This window comes from Scatophagus argus, chromosome 19 (genome assembly GCF_020382885.2).
Source record: "Scatophagus argus isolate fScaArg1 chromosome 19, fScaArg1.pri, whole genome shotgun sequence".
NCBI lineage: Eukaryota > Metazoa > Chordata > Actinopteri > Scatophagidae > Scatophagus > Scatophagus argus.
Genome location: NC_058511.1, coordinates 5051369 through 5066714, shown reverse-complemented (window position 1 = coordinate 5066714; position 15346 = coordinate 5051369). Strand labels below are relative to the sequence as shown.

Sequence of the window (15346 nt, the reverse complement as noted above, 5' to 3'; positions counted from 1 at the left end):
ATTTGGAATGAAGGCATTGGCGAGGAAACTGGGAAGTGCAGAATGTGTGTGTGTGTGTGTGTAGGGGGGGGGGGGGAGTTCTTGGCAGTTTGCTGCGGCAGTTAATTAAAGTTGCCGGGCAGGTATTTCAGGATCAGGAGTGGGTGTGTAGAAGGGGCCTCTGATGGCCTGATCATAAATTCATCATCAAATGATGTAATAAAGATTGTTGATTGTGCTGCTCGTGACTCTAAATAAACTGTGTGGTCATCTAAGAAGAATTCATAATTCAAAATGTAGTTTCTGCCCTGAAAGGGTCTCCCCACAAAAACAAAACTAAAGATACACGTAGTGTGGGAACGCGGGAGTCGCTGTCTTCATTGTTAATCAGCCACCAGTTGCTGAGAATTTATCTGATGTGACTCAGGCAGAAATGTTCACAAATGAAAGTTTACTGAGAGGTCATTGTAAGTTACTCATCTTATGTAAGAAGCTGGAGCTATGAAATGTTCTTTGCATCGTGTAAATAATGCACATTTTCACTTTTTTTAAATTTAATTTTAATTTTATTATTTTTTCTTTAAATTAAAATTTTTTATTTACCTATTTTTTGGTAGCAGGGACACAAAGAATTTCACTGCACATTGTACCGTGTATGATTGTGTGTGTGACAAATAAACCTATCTTGTATCTTGTAACTTGTATCGTTACCAAAATAGCTGCCAATCATTATTCTGTCAGGTGATTAATCGATCAATTGATTAATCTTTCCACGCGTGCTTTTAAAAGATCTTTGCATCTTTTGTATGCAAAAGTCAAAAAGTGTGTAAAGTATTTGCTAACTAAAGCTGTGAAATAATTGTAGCAGACTGAAAAGTACAATATTGTCCTTTGAAATGCAGTGTAAGAGGAGTATAATGTGGCGTTCAAGCAAATCAGATAATAATCACTGGTCAGTCCAAGCCAGCACACAACTTCATTCTGACACCCACAGCTAATATATGAAAAATAATTCACATTCACACTAAATACAGCCTTTCTGGTTGTCTCTAGTCTGGCTGTTGACAACCTGCCAGTGGATCTCCATGTTGACAAAACTGTACAAATCATTAAGCTCAATGAGTGTGCGAGCATGAATGAACTCTCCCCTCTGTGTTCTGTACCCGTCCTCATCAGAGGGCTCGTCTGCCTTTCTCCTTCATTTCCTTCTTTCTCACGTCCCCACGCACAGATACAGTTATATCACCCCAATTCCCAAACATTCAGTCATTTACACACACACACACACACACACACACACACACCATATGGCTGAATGTCAGACAGCTGCAAGACCTGGCGTAATGTAGTAGGGGATTGTGTTGCAGAAAACGATGATGATGGCCTCCAACAACAACAACAACAACAACACCGAACTCCCTCCTCTTGTACATATATGTGTGTACATGGGTGTGCGTGGGCGCTATGTGTCAGTGTGCAAGCTGACGTGTCATTCTGTACGTGTGTCCGTGTGTCACGCAGGCTTGTGATAGATACTGAGCTGTCATATCTGTCAACCAGACAAAAGTTCCACATGCATATTCATCGTTATGCTGATTTCACCAGAAGAGCTTTAATGAGTTCGCAACATTAACGACTCAGATGAGGTGATGAACAAAAGCTTTGCAGCATTTTTCCCTCTAATTCTTACTGAGAAAACCCCATCGCAGGCGACTAATGATAGTTTTATATTACAGCAATTTCTCTGTGTGCACTAAATGAAAGTGTAGTGCACTAAAACCACTTTAAAGCATGTTGGGAATAAAGTGGCAATTTAGGCTATTTAAAGTATTCAATTTATTTTAAGTCTAAAGTCACATGATGCTTAGGTAGCTAACTGTGTTTCTGTCCATAGTAAATATTTCCTATGTAACACTGTATACCAACAACTTCTCACGTTTAAGTGCTTTACACTCTGAACAAACTGAGGAGTAGAACAAGATGATGGAGTGAATCTACAGCATCATCTAGTGGTCAAGTTGGGAAATAACACAATCAATCTGAGTATTTTTTTTAATGATTTGGCACCAGAAGTTTAATGTTAATTCGGGGGATATGAACCGTCTATGTGTTGTCTTTGTATGAAGATCATGTTCTCCTAGTGCCCAGGGACATTCAGTATTCATGACTTCGACATAAGTGGTTCTGGATCTCTGTCTCATTGGGCTCCTGGGTCCCACACAACCAAGAAGACAAGCTGGCACCAAGTTCATATATCTGCAAGTATTTACTCATAAACATCTGACACCTTTTCTCCGAGAATAACATGTTGCATTTTTACATGTTGCATGTAATATATTTCCACAAATACAAGTTGAAGAAGTCTAAAAGAAAGAGAACAAAAAATGGCTCTTGAAAACAACACTAATACATTGTGTATCTGGAGCTTAGTCCAGGACATCATTCAATACAACATACTGCCATTTCACGTGGTGCACATATCCACAATTGTTTTGAGTAGGATTTATTTTAAGTTGCAAAAAATGTAGCCAAAGTTCATCCAATGATGGTCATTCTGCTTAGGTCTCCAACAGGCAACTCTGGTCAAATGCTTTGCTTGTATTACTGTCAGATGATTATTAACTTCACTGAAGTTGCAATAAAAGGAAGGAAAGAAGAGCGGATCGCATGCAAAACTCTTGCTTGTTCCTTGGTTTGTCTGGGGTGCGGAAAAAAAAGAAACGGCATCTCCACTGAACTCTGTACAAAACAGTGAGGAAAAGGACAGAATGAGCAAGACATTATTATATTCTCAGACGGATTATTTCAGACCATGTCGAATATCACTGTGGACTTTTTTAACACAGGCCTCTAATGGCAATACAATAAATGAATGGCTTATCCTCATGATTCTACCAACCTACGATGCTTTGAAAAACCTGGTATGTACAATGCAATGGGAAGTTATCAAATCATCTCTTCTACAAAGATAATAAAATGAAAACAAATATCTACAGTTTTGCTACAGGCAAATTGAATAATTTCGTTCTCAGTGTTTTCATCAACTAACTTACACTGTTTTACTTGACTGCAAATGATCAAATATTATACGCGGTCTTACATGGTTGACATTACAAGCCGCAAAACTTCCTGTATAGCCGACATTTGCATGAAAACAGTGAAATAAAAAAGTAAAATGACTGCATATATTTGGAATCCTTTCATCAGATTAAAGGTAGCCACTGCAAGTGCAATTACAACCAAAAGCTATCACGTAAGAAAACAAAACAAAACAAAAACTGTGAACTATCACAGCTTCACTCTGAATGCCTAACCAATACATGTGCTGTTTTTGTAATGCATGTAGCACCCCCTAGTGGTAAAATTCTTACACTACATCTAATGCATTCAATGACAGAAAGGCTATGGGTGCAGCAGTGTGAAGACCCACATAAAGGAAACAACTGGATGAAGGCCAAATGTAAGCGCTCACGCTGTTGGTTTGAGAGGCCACCAGCCCTATGAGAAATATGAGAGACAGCGCTTGGAAAACACGTCATTATGAAAAATTTCAAGTCAGTGGTAGACAGTCCCTACACCTTTGCTCTAGATCAGGACACTGTACAAATCACGTAAGAAAAGTTGATAAAACCGTCATTGTTGGCTCTCCTGAAAGTTTCATATTTAGCTTTTTCAACTGAATGCCAATTGGTGGAAATTGTAGTGGACAAAGATTGTGTTTGGTTACATCACAGACATTAAACTGAGCACAAATTGGTGCTCGAGATTATGAACATTCAGGCCCACTGAGGTAAACCTTGACATTTGGACCTTCAGTTGGTCAATTCACGACAAATTTCACTACACACTTGGCAATTTGTGGCAAAATCTTTCTGCCTTTGTCACTGAAACGGCTCTCAAATGCCCCATTAGAATTTTTGGCAATGCTCTGTGAGACAGAAGGACATAGCTGGTTTCAAAATTGCAGCTTGAAGTCCCTCTTTATTTCAACTAAAAACAGAAGGAGAGACATTTTGCCCAGAGTGCGCAAAGTGTCTGGTGATATTTAGCTTAAATTATTCATTAACACCAGCAGCTTTTGCCTTGGTCGCCTGCCACACTGTCACAGAGTCCTTCCTCTTCCTCCAGAGCAGCAAGATTAATGTCGTCATTAATGGACATCCGGAGAAGATCCAGGTCCTTTTTATTGGCTGCAAGCACCTGCTCAGCCAGTCGAGTGAAAGTCTTGGAGGGAAACACAGCAAGCGGATGACAACAAGACGAAAGACAAAATATACAAGATGCGTAGTCATTTATTGAGTAATTTCCATGACTGCATGCACTGCTTTAATGCTATTCTGTAAAATGTCATGAGTTCTTTTTGAGCAGCTAACTATCCAGATCACCTCACCTCTGTTATATTATGGTTGGTGAAGGCACTTGTCTCAAAGAAGTCCATTCCATAAGCCTTGGCCAGCTGTAAGACAGTTTACATTTTATTTAATTGAAAATCAGCACAGCAGACAACTGATTAGGTACGTCCTTTCACACAGGCAGTGTGGTCTGTCTGCAGTCGAATGTAGTGATGTGTTCAAGTGCTGGAAAATGTGAGGCAACAGAAGGTGAAGCATTAGTCAGGCTTTGTCTGAGGTCGGCTTGGTACATCATGGCCTTTAGAGCTTGTTTGCGGTCTAGACACAAAGCTTCTATACCAGTCCCCAAGTCCACAAGGAGAGACATTTTGTCTGGCTCTCTCCAACATTTCCAAGATAAGCCGATACCTCCAGAGATCACTAATTAACATGTTCTCATGTATCTCAAAAAACAGACAGCTGTGGTGACTTAATAATATACATAACAGTCTGAAGCACAAAGAGTCATTTTTAGATTTACAGATTAAAAAAAACAAGACCTATGTGTTGTTAAATGAGCAGGGATGATGGATGAAGTAAGTGCTTTCAGTTTTTATGCAAAGCTAAATTTGGCACGTAAATTTCTTACTGAACCCAAATTGAGCCTGACAGCTACAAGCTTTTGGTGAGCCAATATAACTCACAGAAACCCAGAAACACCAAAGGATTTGAGGGAGTGAAATAGTCAGCACACTGAGCCGGCGATTGACCCACCTTGATCCCTTGCTCTGTGGCCACCTGTCTCTTGTCCACCTCGTCTGACTTGTTCCCTACGAGGATCTTCTGGACCTTGTCGGGAGCATACTGCAGGGGTTTGTCATGCGAAGCAGCAAAGGAAGCGAGGGATATTTACAGATAAGGAAGAAGAATAGAAAATAAAATTAAAGGCATAGCAAGAGAGAGAGATTTCAAAATGTCAAGATAATGCAGAGGGGGAGAAAACACAGGAGTGACAGCACTCAGGAAATGAGACTTAGATTAAAAGTCAGTGGGATGCAGGTCAAGATCAATAGAGTATATATTCCAACAGACCCAAGGAGGAAATTAGGTCTATAATGACTAAATTAATAGAATAAAACCATCTGGGAAATGACAGTGGGAAGCAAGGCAGACAAGATCGCTACTTTAGGCCAATAGAAAAATGTGACTGCAAAAGGAAAGAATGTTTTCCTTCCAATATTTATGTCCAAATATTTAAAAATATGATGACAGGGATCTGAAAATGAAAATGGAACATAATAAAGACAGGAAGGCAGCAGCATCCGACAGGCCACAGCATTTGGTTTTTATCACACCGTGTCCTGCATCTGTTTGGGCCTCAGCACAGGATGTGCTCTTATCGTTTTGCCCTTTCTACAACAAAATATTTTTTGATTTGAATTCCCTAATCTCTGTGACTCACCTCGTCCACGTCACTGGCCCACTTCATGATGTGCTGGAAGGATCGCTCACTCGTGATATCATACACCAGGAAGATTCCCTGACGGGAGGTGTTTAAAAAGCAGAAGAAGAAGAAGAAGAAGAAGAAGAAGAAGAAGAAGAAGAAGAAGCAGGGCATTTTAAAGCATCATGTTTCATAAATGTTCTCAATTTCATGGCCCTTAAAAGCAGCATTTTAAAATCAATACATTTGAACAAACCAGACTGCCGCTTACAAATTTCCTGCAGCTTCTACCAACAATTTGTTTTACTTTGCAAGCCAGAGACTGGATGAGGAATTCAATGAACTGCTGTGCAGCAGAAAACAGGAACAGGTCACTTTTCTTCCATGTTCATTGCCAGTTTCTGGTAAATGGACAACTCATTTTCAGCCTGTTTAACCTCTTAAGCAGCCCAAAGCAAAGACAAAATCCATACACAACAACATCGGGCTGGTAGTGGCGACTTAGAATACCATGGGTGTGAAATCAAATCATTAGACAAAGTTTTGAGGCTGCCAGATGTCGCAGCTCTGCGAGAGTTCACTACTACAAGCACTTCAGTGGTTCATCCGAGCACCAGCAGTGGCGTCAAGTATAACGCATGAATAATCTTGTAGGTGTAAAACCTTCAATTTCAAAACTAAATTGGATTTAAATTTGTTATGCTACTCTGTAGTAAGACTATGACACCAACTGCTTTAAGCCCACTTACACAAAGAAACACCTGAACGTAGTTTGTGTCAATGCTGAGCTTATTCTTTCAGTGTTAAGTGTTACACATCACCATCATTCATCACCTTTGTCGGATACCTCCATAGTCAACCTGAGGCTTTTCATCACCGTGAAAAGTTGTATTTAGATGTTTCGAAGCCCCATTGTGTTCTTTCAGTGTTTTGTAAAACATGCTTGTGCCCAGCTATGATGCTGCTTCTCTGCTTTAATTAATGGAGGAGCAGGAGGAGGACTTGTGATGAACTACCTGTGCTCGTCTGTAGTACTGCTTAGTGATGGTCTGGTATCTTTCTTGGCCTGCAGTATCCCTGGAAAAACAGCAAGCATATACGACCATGAACATGCACAGAGACAGGATTTTATAGACAAACTAAGATCAACATACTCCCACTCTTAAAACAATGCCCAGACAGCTAAAATCTGTCCAATCTAAACCAATATAAACCTCTCATGAAATTAAACATCAGCGATTAAAGATGAAGTGAGCTGGCTTAGGGGTGGCTTTGTCAAACTGTTGGTCCAGATTACGACTGTCACAGAATCAGACTTTCACTACATGGTTATCGTGATAAGTAAGTACATAAATAAGTAGTTAAATGTCAACATATTTAGTTTAAAACCACTGGGGTCAATCCCAAGAAAACAAAATGCAGTGGCTACAGCCCTGAATAAAATCAATCACATGACCATGAGCTGTGATAGTTAGCGTGGACACCATGTTTGCATGTCAGAAGTATCAAGAGTACTGCTGTTCAATGCATCATAATATTTTCTTAATCCAACATGGTGCCCCGTGCCGCCACCTTACCATATCTGTATGCGTACTTTGATACCATCTATGAGCAGTGTCTTCATTTTGAAGTCGACTCCTGTAAGAGAGGAAAGATACGGTCAGGAGACACAATACTACATTCAGGGTGGAGCTCCAAATGTACCTGATATTCCTCCAGCCTGCTCATGGTAAATGTTCTGAATGTTCTCACCCAATAAGTCACTGAACTCTATTAACCCAGCATGTCTTTCACAGGCCGGGCTTTACCAGTATCTGCTGCTGCTTTGTAACATCACAGAGGGCATTAACACAACCAGACACATCATCCCTGTATAATCAGCCTGTTAGAAGGCTGGGCTAATGATCCAGAGAGCAGGCTAAGTCTTTGTTTGGTTCAGTGCTCTGCATCGATCACATGGGAGGTGTAAGAAGGGAGAAGATGCAAAACGATAGCACCCCCACCACCAGCACAGCTCAGATGGGGGTGGGGTTGAGGGGGCTCAGTGATCGCTGAGCTCTTTCAGACAACTGAGTGGAGTTTGCTATTCTTTATAAACTGAAAATCACAGGCGGGGCTAATTTGCTGTTCCTATCAGGACCCAAACTGTTACCACAAAGTTGAAAGCACAGCATTGTCCAAAATGTCTTGGTATGCTGAAGCATTAAGATTTCCCTTCGCTGGAAGTCAGGGGCCGAGTCCAAAACCCTGAAAAACAGTCCCATACCACACCTGAATTTAATTAAGTATGCGTCTGAATACTTTTGTCCATACAATGTACTTCGAGAGAAATTGCCAACAGCGAACATTAAGATGTTATTATTTTATGTAAATACATGCATTGACGACTTCCCCGGGAATTAATTTATATAAACATTTTAAGTTCACCACCTAAACTTTTCAGGATCTTAGAAATACTGAGTCTGATTCCACATACAACCTCAGCGTCCTCAATGGTCCTCAACTACAGCCCTGTGACTACTTTAAAACTAATTCTACAAACAAGGTTGAATAAGCACAATCAGATTCCATTTAAAGATTCCACGTTAAAATGTATCAGTTTGACCATTAACTGTGTCTTCATTTCTTTTCTATCTTGTCTTACTTCTAAACGACCATCTCCTAAGACTAATGCATTCAAAACGATAAAAAGCAAACCCACAGGCTCCTGCAGACCACACTAATCCCCAAGAAATCAATTAGCAGTTCATCCCAATTAACCTGACACTCAGCACCCATGCGTCACAGTCGGCATCACGCTCAGAGAAAGAGCTACTGACTCCGATCGATTCACATGACAGGAAGACCTGCTGCTTGTGGTTTTTATGGATGCATTTCTGCAAAGTTTGTATATTCCAAGAGTCTGACATAAGGAAACAGCTGACAGATGTACCACAGCTGTACTGGCTGCTTTTAGACTGCACGTTTGCTAAGAACAAGTCGAGTGAAGTCTCCGCGGAGGCTGCAGCTCACTGTCTGGACAGTGTGAGGCCTTGTTTAAATGGTGAGGGGGGCTTTGCCTTCGACTAGCACTCAGACCAAGACTACCGTAAGTGAAAGGTCAGCATAACAATCAGAGGCTTGCCTTGCCTGAGGCTCGAGAACAGAGAGGAGATAATGAAAAAGAGTCCGTCTTCCTGCATCAGCGTCAAGCTCTAGATAGACTGCATTAAGTTCTATTCAGAAGTCACACACGCAAACAGCAATGGCTGACAAGCACATATGGGCAGATGGATTCTCCAGCTATACTGTGTCTCTAGAGGAAGTCTGGAAAAAGACTGCAAAGGCAAGTTATAGGAGAATAAATCTCTCTCAAACAGAACCCATTTTGCTTCATATTTACAAAACTATAAAGGACGCTTCAACCCAAACCGCCTGCTTCCTGCTGTTAAACAAATAAATTGTCTCACCACCAATCTGATTGTTTTCGTAAGAGAAGAGCAAAATGAGGTCGATTTATAGATGCAAGCGCACTCCAGCAGCGCAAACCAAAGTGCAAACAATGACTGAACCAACAAGCTCGGGCTGCTGCGAATGCACAAATAAATGTCTGTCTTTATTACAGGTCTAACATCGAAAGAGCTCAGGGTTTAATTCATCACTGTAGCAGAAGTCCCACTTGCTGCGCAACTGCTGAGTCTGAGGATGTTTGTGTAAAACATCCTCAATGTTTGTGCTACAGGATAAATTAAATGTACATGCATTTAATGTTATATTCAAGAGCCAAAACACTATATAGACAAAACTATTCAGACACACCTTTTGGACAATGCTATGCTTCCAACTTTGTGGCAACAGTTTGTTGAAGGCCCTTTTCTATTCCAGCATGACTGTGCCCCAGTGCACAAAGCAAAGCTCCATAAAGACATGGTTGGATGAGTTTGGTGTGGAAGAACTTGACTGGCCCACACAGAGTCCTGACCTCAACCCCATCCAACACCTTTGGGATGAACTGGAACGGAGATTGTGAGCCAGGCCTTTTGGTCCAACATCAGTGTGTGACCTCACAGATGATCTACTGCATGAATGGGCACAAATTCCCACAGAAACACTCCAACATGTTGTGGAAAGCCTCCACAGAAGAGTGGAGGCTGTTATGACTGCAAAGCTGTCTGTGTATTTAGAATGCAATGTTATTAAAGCCACTGTGTGGTGTAATGGTCAGGTGTCCTAATACTTTTGTCTATATGATGTCGAATCATTTAAGTCAGATCTGCAATAAAACAAATGACTCTAAAATATCCTGTACAGACTGTTTCATAAATCTTAAGTGAGTTATTGTTTTGAGTTGTTAGTTTCTATACCCACAACTCTTGTTCCTATGCATCATCCCACATCGTCTCAGTGAAATGACTGAATGAATGACTGACTTTTTCCAAAAACTTAACATTTTCAGCCAAATGCAGGCCCTTGAATCTGGTAAGCTTTAAGAATAATTCGGCTGTTACAGCTGAAAAAAGTTAAATCCTAAACCTTGAAAGGGAGCTGTGACAATGGAGACGAGCACAATGGGCCAGGAGAGACAGCAGTTAATTTAACACGGCAGCATTTCACAATCAGCAGTGTGAAAGCCATGTAAAAACAAATGGATACACGCCCAAAATTGACTGGACTAATTACCGGGGTGGCTGTGTTCGACTGTGCAAGACGGATTAGGCAGTGACACGTGTCAGAGTGCTGTAGGTAATGGTGACAGGCTCATAAATGGATGGATGGATGGATGCTCTGGCACTGGCACAAATTCACTGGGGAACGGATCTGTCATCCACGGTTATCCGTACTAGCAGAGGGCAGAAGATGATTGTCAACAGCTGTTGTCTTTAGGGCATCGCAGGAAAAGGTCAAAACAGTTTTTTTCCAGTTACAAACTTGCCATCAATCTGTTCCTGACAATTAAGTTTGTATTGACCTACAGTATGAAATGAAACGTGTATAATGACTCGGGATGATTATGAAGTGATGACAATGCCAAAATTTTAACACCAGAGAACACAGCAATCATATCTGAATCAGGAGTTAATGTAAGAAATATATTCATAAACGTATTTTTTCTTTGGGGAGTTTATTCATCAGGTGTAAAATGTCCTGCTCGGTAAAACAAACTTCAAGGAACTGCACTGATTTTGAAAAGTACTAGTTTGAAAATAAAAAACATTGGGGGGGTTTCGGGTTGACAGGGAGATGCGAGGTTAGCAGATCTCGGCTCTTTATCTTTGCTTTAGGCCAGCAGATTGAGGACATTTTAGCCGCTAGGAGAATAAATCACCCTAAACTCAAAATGAGCTATCAGCATTTGAGTTGCATTGTTGGTAATGTAGGCGCCAGGTTTTGGAAGAAGGCTGTGAGTAATGTGGTTCAGCTGCATGAATTCTGACCTCATTTTCGAGATCTCAGTCACAAGTGTGGCAGTGTTATCGAAGTGCAGTGTAAATCGGTGTTAAAAATGAATACTGGACAACATATCACTATCAGATTTTTCATATTTAAATACAGATAATGCTATTGCCCAAAAACAAACTTATTCTTTGGTTCATGGCCTAAATTTATTATTGGAGGGCCTTCTGACGCCTTTGTTACTCAACAGGGATGCAACTGAAAATGAAGGAGAAACCAGGGGCGGTGTCACGGTCCACATCTTCACCCCTTGCTCACCAGGGTTCCCCGATAAAGCAGGTTTTGAATATCCTGCTCCACTAACCGACAGACTAAACAAACAGTCAGGACCACAGCTACAACCTCCATAGCAGAGATATAAGTTGCATCTTTTATGTTCCTGGAAAACCAGGAAGAAGTCAAAGCCATGACAACACCACTGGTTCCTTTGAGAACCTCTTTGTGAGCTGATAAACATCTGTGGTGGCTGTGCACCATGCCCAACCCTTTAGACTAACGAGCTCTTCAATCAGCAGCAGCAGCGTGCAGAGTGTATGACCAGGCCGTGACCATAACCCCACCGGGACCACAAGGAGCTGCTTATTGAGCTATGATATGAGGCAGGGTCGGGCTTGTCAGCCGGGCGCTGTGAGAGACTGCCCTGAGACGAGACTGCCGAGGTAACGGCGAGGAAGATTAAACTCAGCAGTGTGAATGAATACCGTTACTAAATCATCTTTACAGCTGCTCTTTGGCAGAGAAATGTACACTCTCAGGCCCAGAAGAAAGTCTCAGGAGGAGCACGCTGACCTGTTAAAATAAAATGAGATACCTGCATGAGTGAGGATGTATTAGTCCTTCAGGTGAGATCAGAATTCCTGCTGCGCCAATGTTGTTGGACTATAGTTTGATTTTTGCAGACACTGAAAGGGAACTGAAAGTTGGAGCTTTAATCAGAGCTTCAATCAGAGAGCAAAGTCATATCCTATTGTCAGGTATGTTATTTATTTTCATCTCTATTGCTGCGTATAACATTGTTTTCAAAAAAGCCATGGTGGATCAAATCAAAGACAAACTTAAATCCTGGCTCACATTTGAATGCAGGCCTCATTCGATGGTTTCGACTCTTTTTCTTTCATGTGGGAAATGCTTTGATTGTGTGAATGCAAATCGTCCTTCAGTTTCTTTAAAAAGGCAGGAATGCTGTACAAAACCACAAGGTTAAAATACATGCACTATATATACTATATCAATGTAAAAGTTTCCGATTGACCTCTCGCAGAAAAAAGAAGAAAAACAATTAAAGATCATGAGAAAGCAACGTGAAACACAGCACAATGGATGTGTACATGCACACAGAGCTCTGACCTCAAAACCTTCTAGGATACACTGAAATGAAAGGGGACAAATCCCTGCAGCCAGCGTCTAAAAAGCGGGATGGCGGTTATAGCGTCCTATAAATACTAATGGTTTAGGAATAAGATGATCGTCAGTCACATACGAGTAATGTTTGGATGCATACACACTGTTTCTGCATCTACTCATCACGACGCTGTTTGCTGCGACTCTCGGTGTGTTGGTTCTTATGCAAGACAGCAGAAAAATAATAAATGAGATGCTCATCAGCTTCTCATCCTTGAATGTTTATCGGAAAACTTGAGAAGCTTTGTTGATACAACCCCCTGTGGGTGAGTGGTCCCAGCAGTTTTCGAGATAATTAAGAGCAAAAACTGAGCAAGTGGACTGTAACGGGAACTGATGAATTATGGAGCTACCCATGAAGGGGGCCATGGGAGAGAATTTATATCCCTGTCACCATGAAGGTTTTGAAATTATTTATTGATCCTCGGCAGGAGCACACCGATGGTGGTCACTCTTGATCTCTCTCTCTCTTTGGACTTTGCGGGGCTTGTTTTTTCCAGTCTGAATTACTGCAGGTCCACGAAAGCGCTCCCAGCATGGCTTGTAGACACGGTCTGCTGCTCACAACTTTACAGTCCATCATAATTATCCGAACTCCACCGCCTGCACCGACACAAGAGCCTGATTTCTAAGCATCCAGCTGTGGTTGTGCACAGTCGGTACATTGCAACAAAAGCACCAAAAGATCACTACATGCAGACAGGCTGAACTTTTCGTGTGAGAGACATCAGAAAAGCTTGCAATGTACGATATAAACAGGACCCTGCAGGAAGGAGGTTTCCCGTAGAGTGCTATAGGTGCACAACTTAAAATAGCACGCTGTAGTCTTAGTGAACATGTGAGCATGTATCATTAATGTCTGGAGCAGGCGAAACTGCAAAAGGTCAGAGTGATGAGGCTAAAACTCAATGCTCATGCTGTGGCTGTGGGATGTTGTCAGACGGCTCAAAAATAACAAAGTTGCTATGAAAGCTTGCAGACACACCAGTGGTCCAAAAAAAATGTTAATAAGTGATGCTAAGTGAATAATTAATGTTGCAGTTGTACTTTAATTGTCTTTTCTGTTAGATTTGTTCAACTCTCATGTGTCTGCAGTTCCAAGCCCTGACCGGCAGTTTCATGATTTATTGTCCTGACCGTATTTGAACAGTATTCTCTGACTTCAAACTGACGCTCGAGCCACACGGATGTCTCTGTTCCGTCTCCTCCTTATTGTGGCCAGTTACTGCAAACAATGTCATAAAGTAGCTGCTGCCTCAAAGAAAAGGAGCTCGACGGGAGAAAATATCTCACGTACGGACACACATTCAGAAAAGACAGGCCGGCTGACACAGAGGAGGAGATGAGAGGCAGCACTGCAGCATGTGGAAAAAAGAACAGTAGTACTGTACATCCTCGTTTCCCTCGCATCAAAGTGAAGCACGGTAATGCGTCTGTCATGCTCTGCACTCTGAATCCTAACTATGAAGGTAAACATACTGCACGGCCCATACTGACTGTAAGGGAAGAGGCGGCTCCAGCTTTGATGAGTCGATTGTCATCTTCAGGCAGGACCAAAGGAAGGAACAGATGCTCTTAGTTTGCTCTGGTGTGAATTAAAAGAAGGAGCAGCTGGATAGCCCTAAACCTTCCCTTAATGGATTAATCATTTGAGCTATGCGTCATCTGAAAAGGTTCAAGCGTGAAAGTTGTTTGCTTGAAATCAAGCTTAAATAAAATGACAATCAATATAATTTCTGATTAATTTTCTGCCGATCAGCTCTTATTATTTTATCTAGATTTGTTCCACAGCAGGAAACTCATGAGATTGCGTCAGGGATTCCTCAAAAATCAGATAACTTATAAAATACTGAAATGAAACTATTATTCACTTTTGACCAGGAAGCTGGAGTCTCCTGACAGGCCGAGGGAGTCCCGAGAGCCCAGCTCAGTGGGTGACGCAACCTGTTCCCACATGTGAAAATGTGCCTTTGCTATTATTTTGTATGTCACTGTCACTGCCAAGTGCTGATAGTTGCTAAACTCATCTGCATGGCTGCCAAGTACTGGATCCCCCCCCCCCCCCCCCCCCAGGCTTCCCCAACCAATGCAATCACAATGGTTTCATAGACTCTTTAATGCATGAATACACTGCTCGGATTATATCAGATCAAAGCCTTTTAAAATTCCTGATAGCATCTAATATGTAGAATTTAAACTGAAAATGCAATAGCCATTAAGAGATGGTGATGCGCAAATGAAATCAACAGAAAATGCCGAAAGACCACGCAAACAATTAGGATTGCTGATAAAGGCAAGTGATCAAACACAGATCAAGAAATAAGTCCTGGTGGCTAAGTCTTACCGATGGTGGAGATGTGAGACGGGTGAAATTCGTTGTCCGTGAATCTGCATAGCAAACATGTTTTCCCAACCCCGGAATCTCCGAGAAGCAGGAGTCGGAAGAGCACATCGTACTGCTTAGCCATAGTGTTGGATGTTGTGTTGAATTAAAGAAGCCCCAGTCAGCTAACTCAGCGATGGATGAGAAATCCCTCCCCACCTGCATCCCATGTCTGCTCAGTTGGTCAGCATAAGGCTCTGTGGCTACGCTTCTTTTTTGTTCACTGATGCTGGGTCGGTTGGTAACGACACGGGGATGCTACGGGCTCACATCAGCTTCCAGCTCCCAGTGGGTGCGGCGGACCGCTGTCAAATGAGACTCGGCGAGGAAATGACGCTTCCGGTGGTGCTTACCAACATAAAAAGCTTTAGGTAG

At 41.8% G+C, this 15346-nt stretch overlaps 1 protein-coding gene across 2 annotated transcripts; it reads right to left on the bottom strand.

Annotated features, from left to right (window-relative positions):
* Positions 1 to 2229: 2229 nt before the first annotated feature.
* Positions 2230 to 15307, bottom strand: rab15 (RAB15, member RAS oncogene family). Of its 2 annotated transcripts, XR_006841717.1 has the most exons (8): positions 14933 to 15307; positions 7332 to 7392; positions 6771 to 6831; positions 5773 to 5850; positions 5085 to 5174; positions 4370 to 4435; positions 3410 to 4203; positions 2230 to 2718 (listed from the first exon to the last, which is right to left on the bottom strand). XR_006841717.1 is itself a non-coding variant. In XM_046374008.1 (7 exons), exons 1-7 carry the CDS (start codon positions 15054 to 15056, stop codon positions 4042 to 4044), a joined length of 642 nt encoding a protein of 213 aa, XP_046229964.1. In that variant the 5' UTR covers positions 15057 to 15307; the 3' UTR covers positions 2230 to 4041. The 2 variants fall into 2 exon arrangements, 1 of the variants encoding a protein (XP_046229964.1); XM_046374008.1 differs by having other exon boundaries at positions 2230 to 4203.
* Positions 15308 to 15346: the final 39 nt, after the last annotated feature.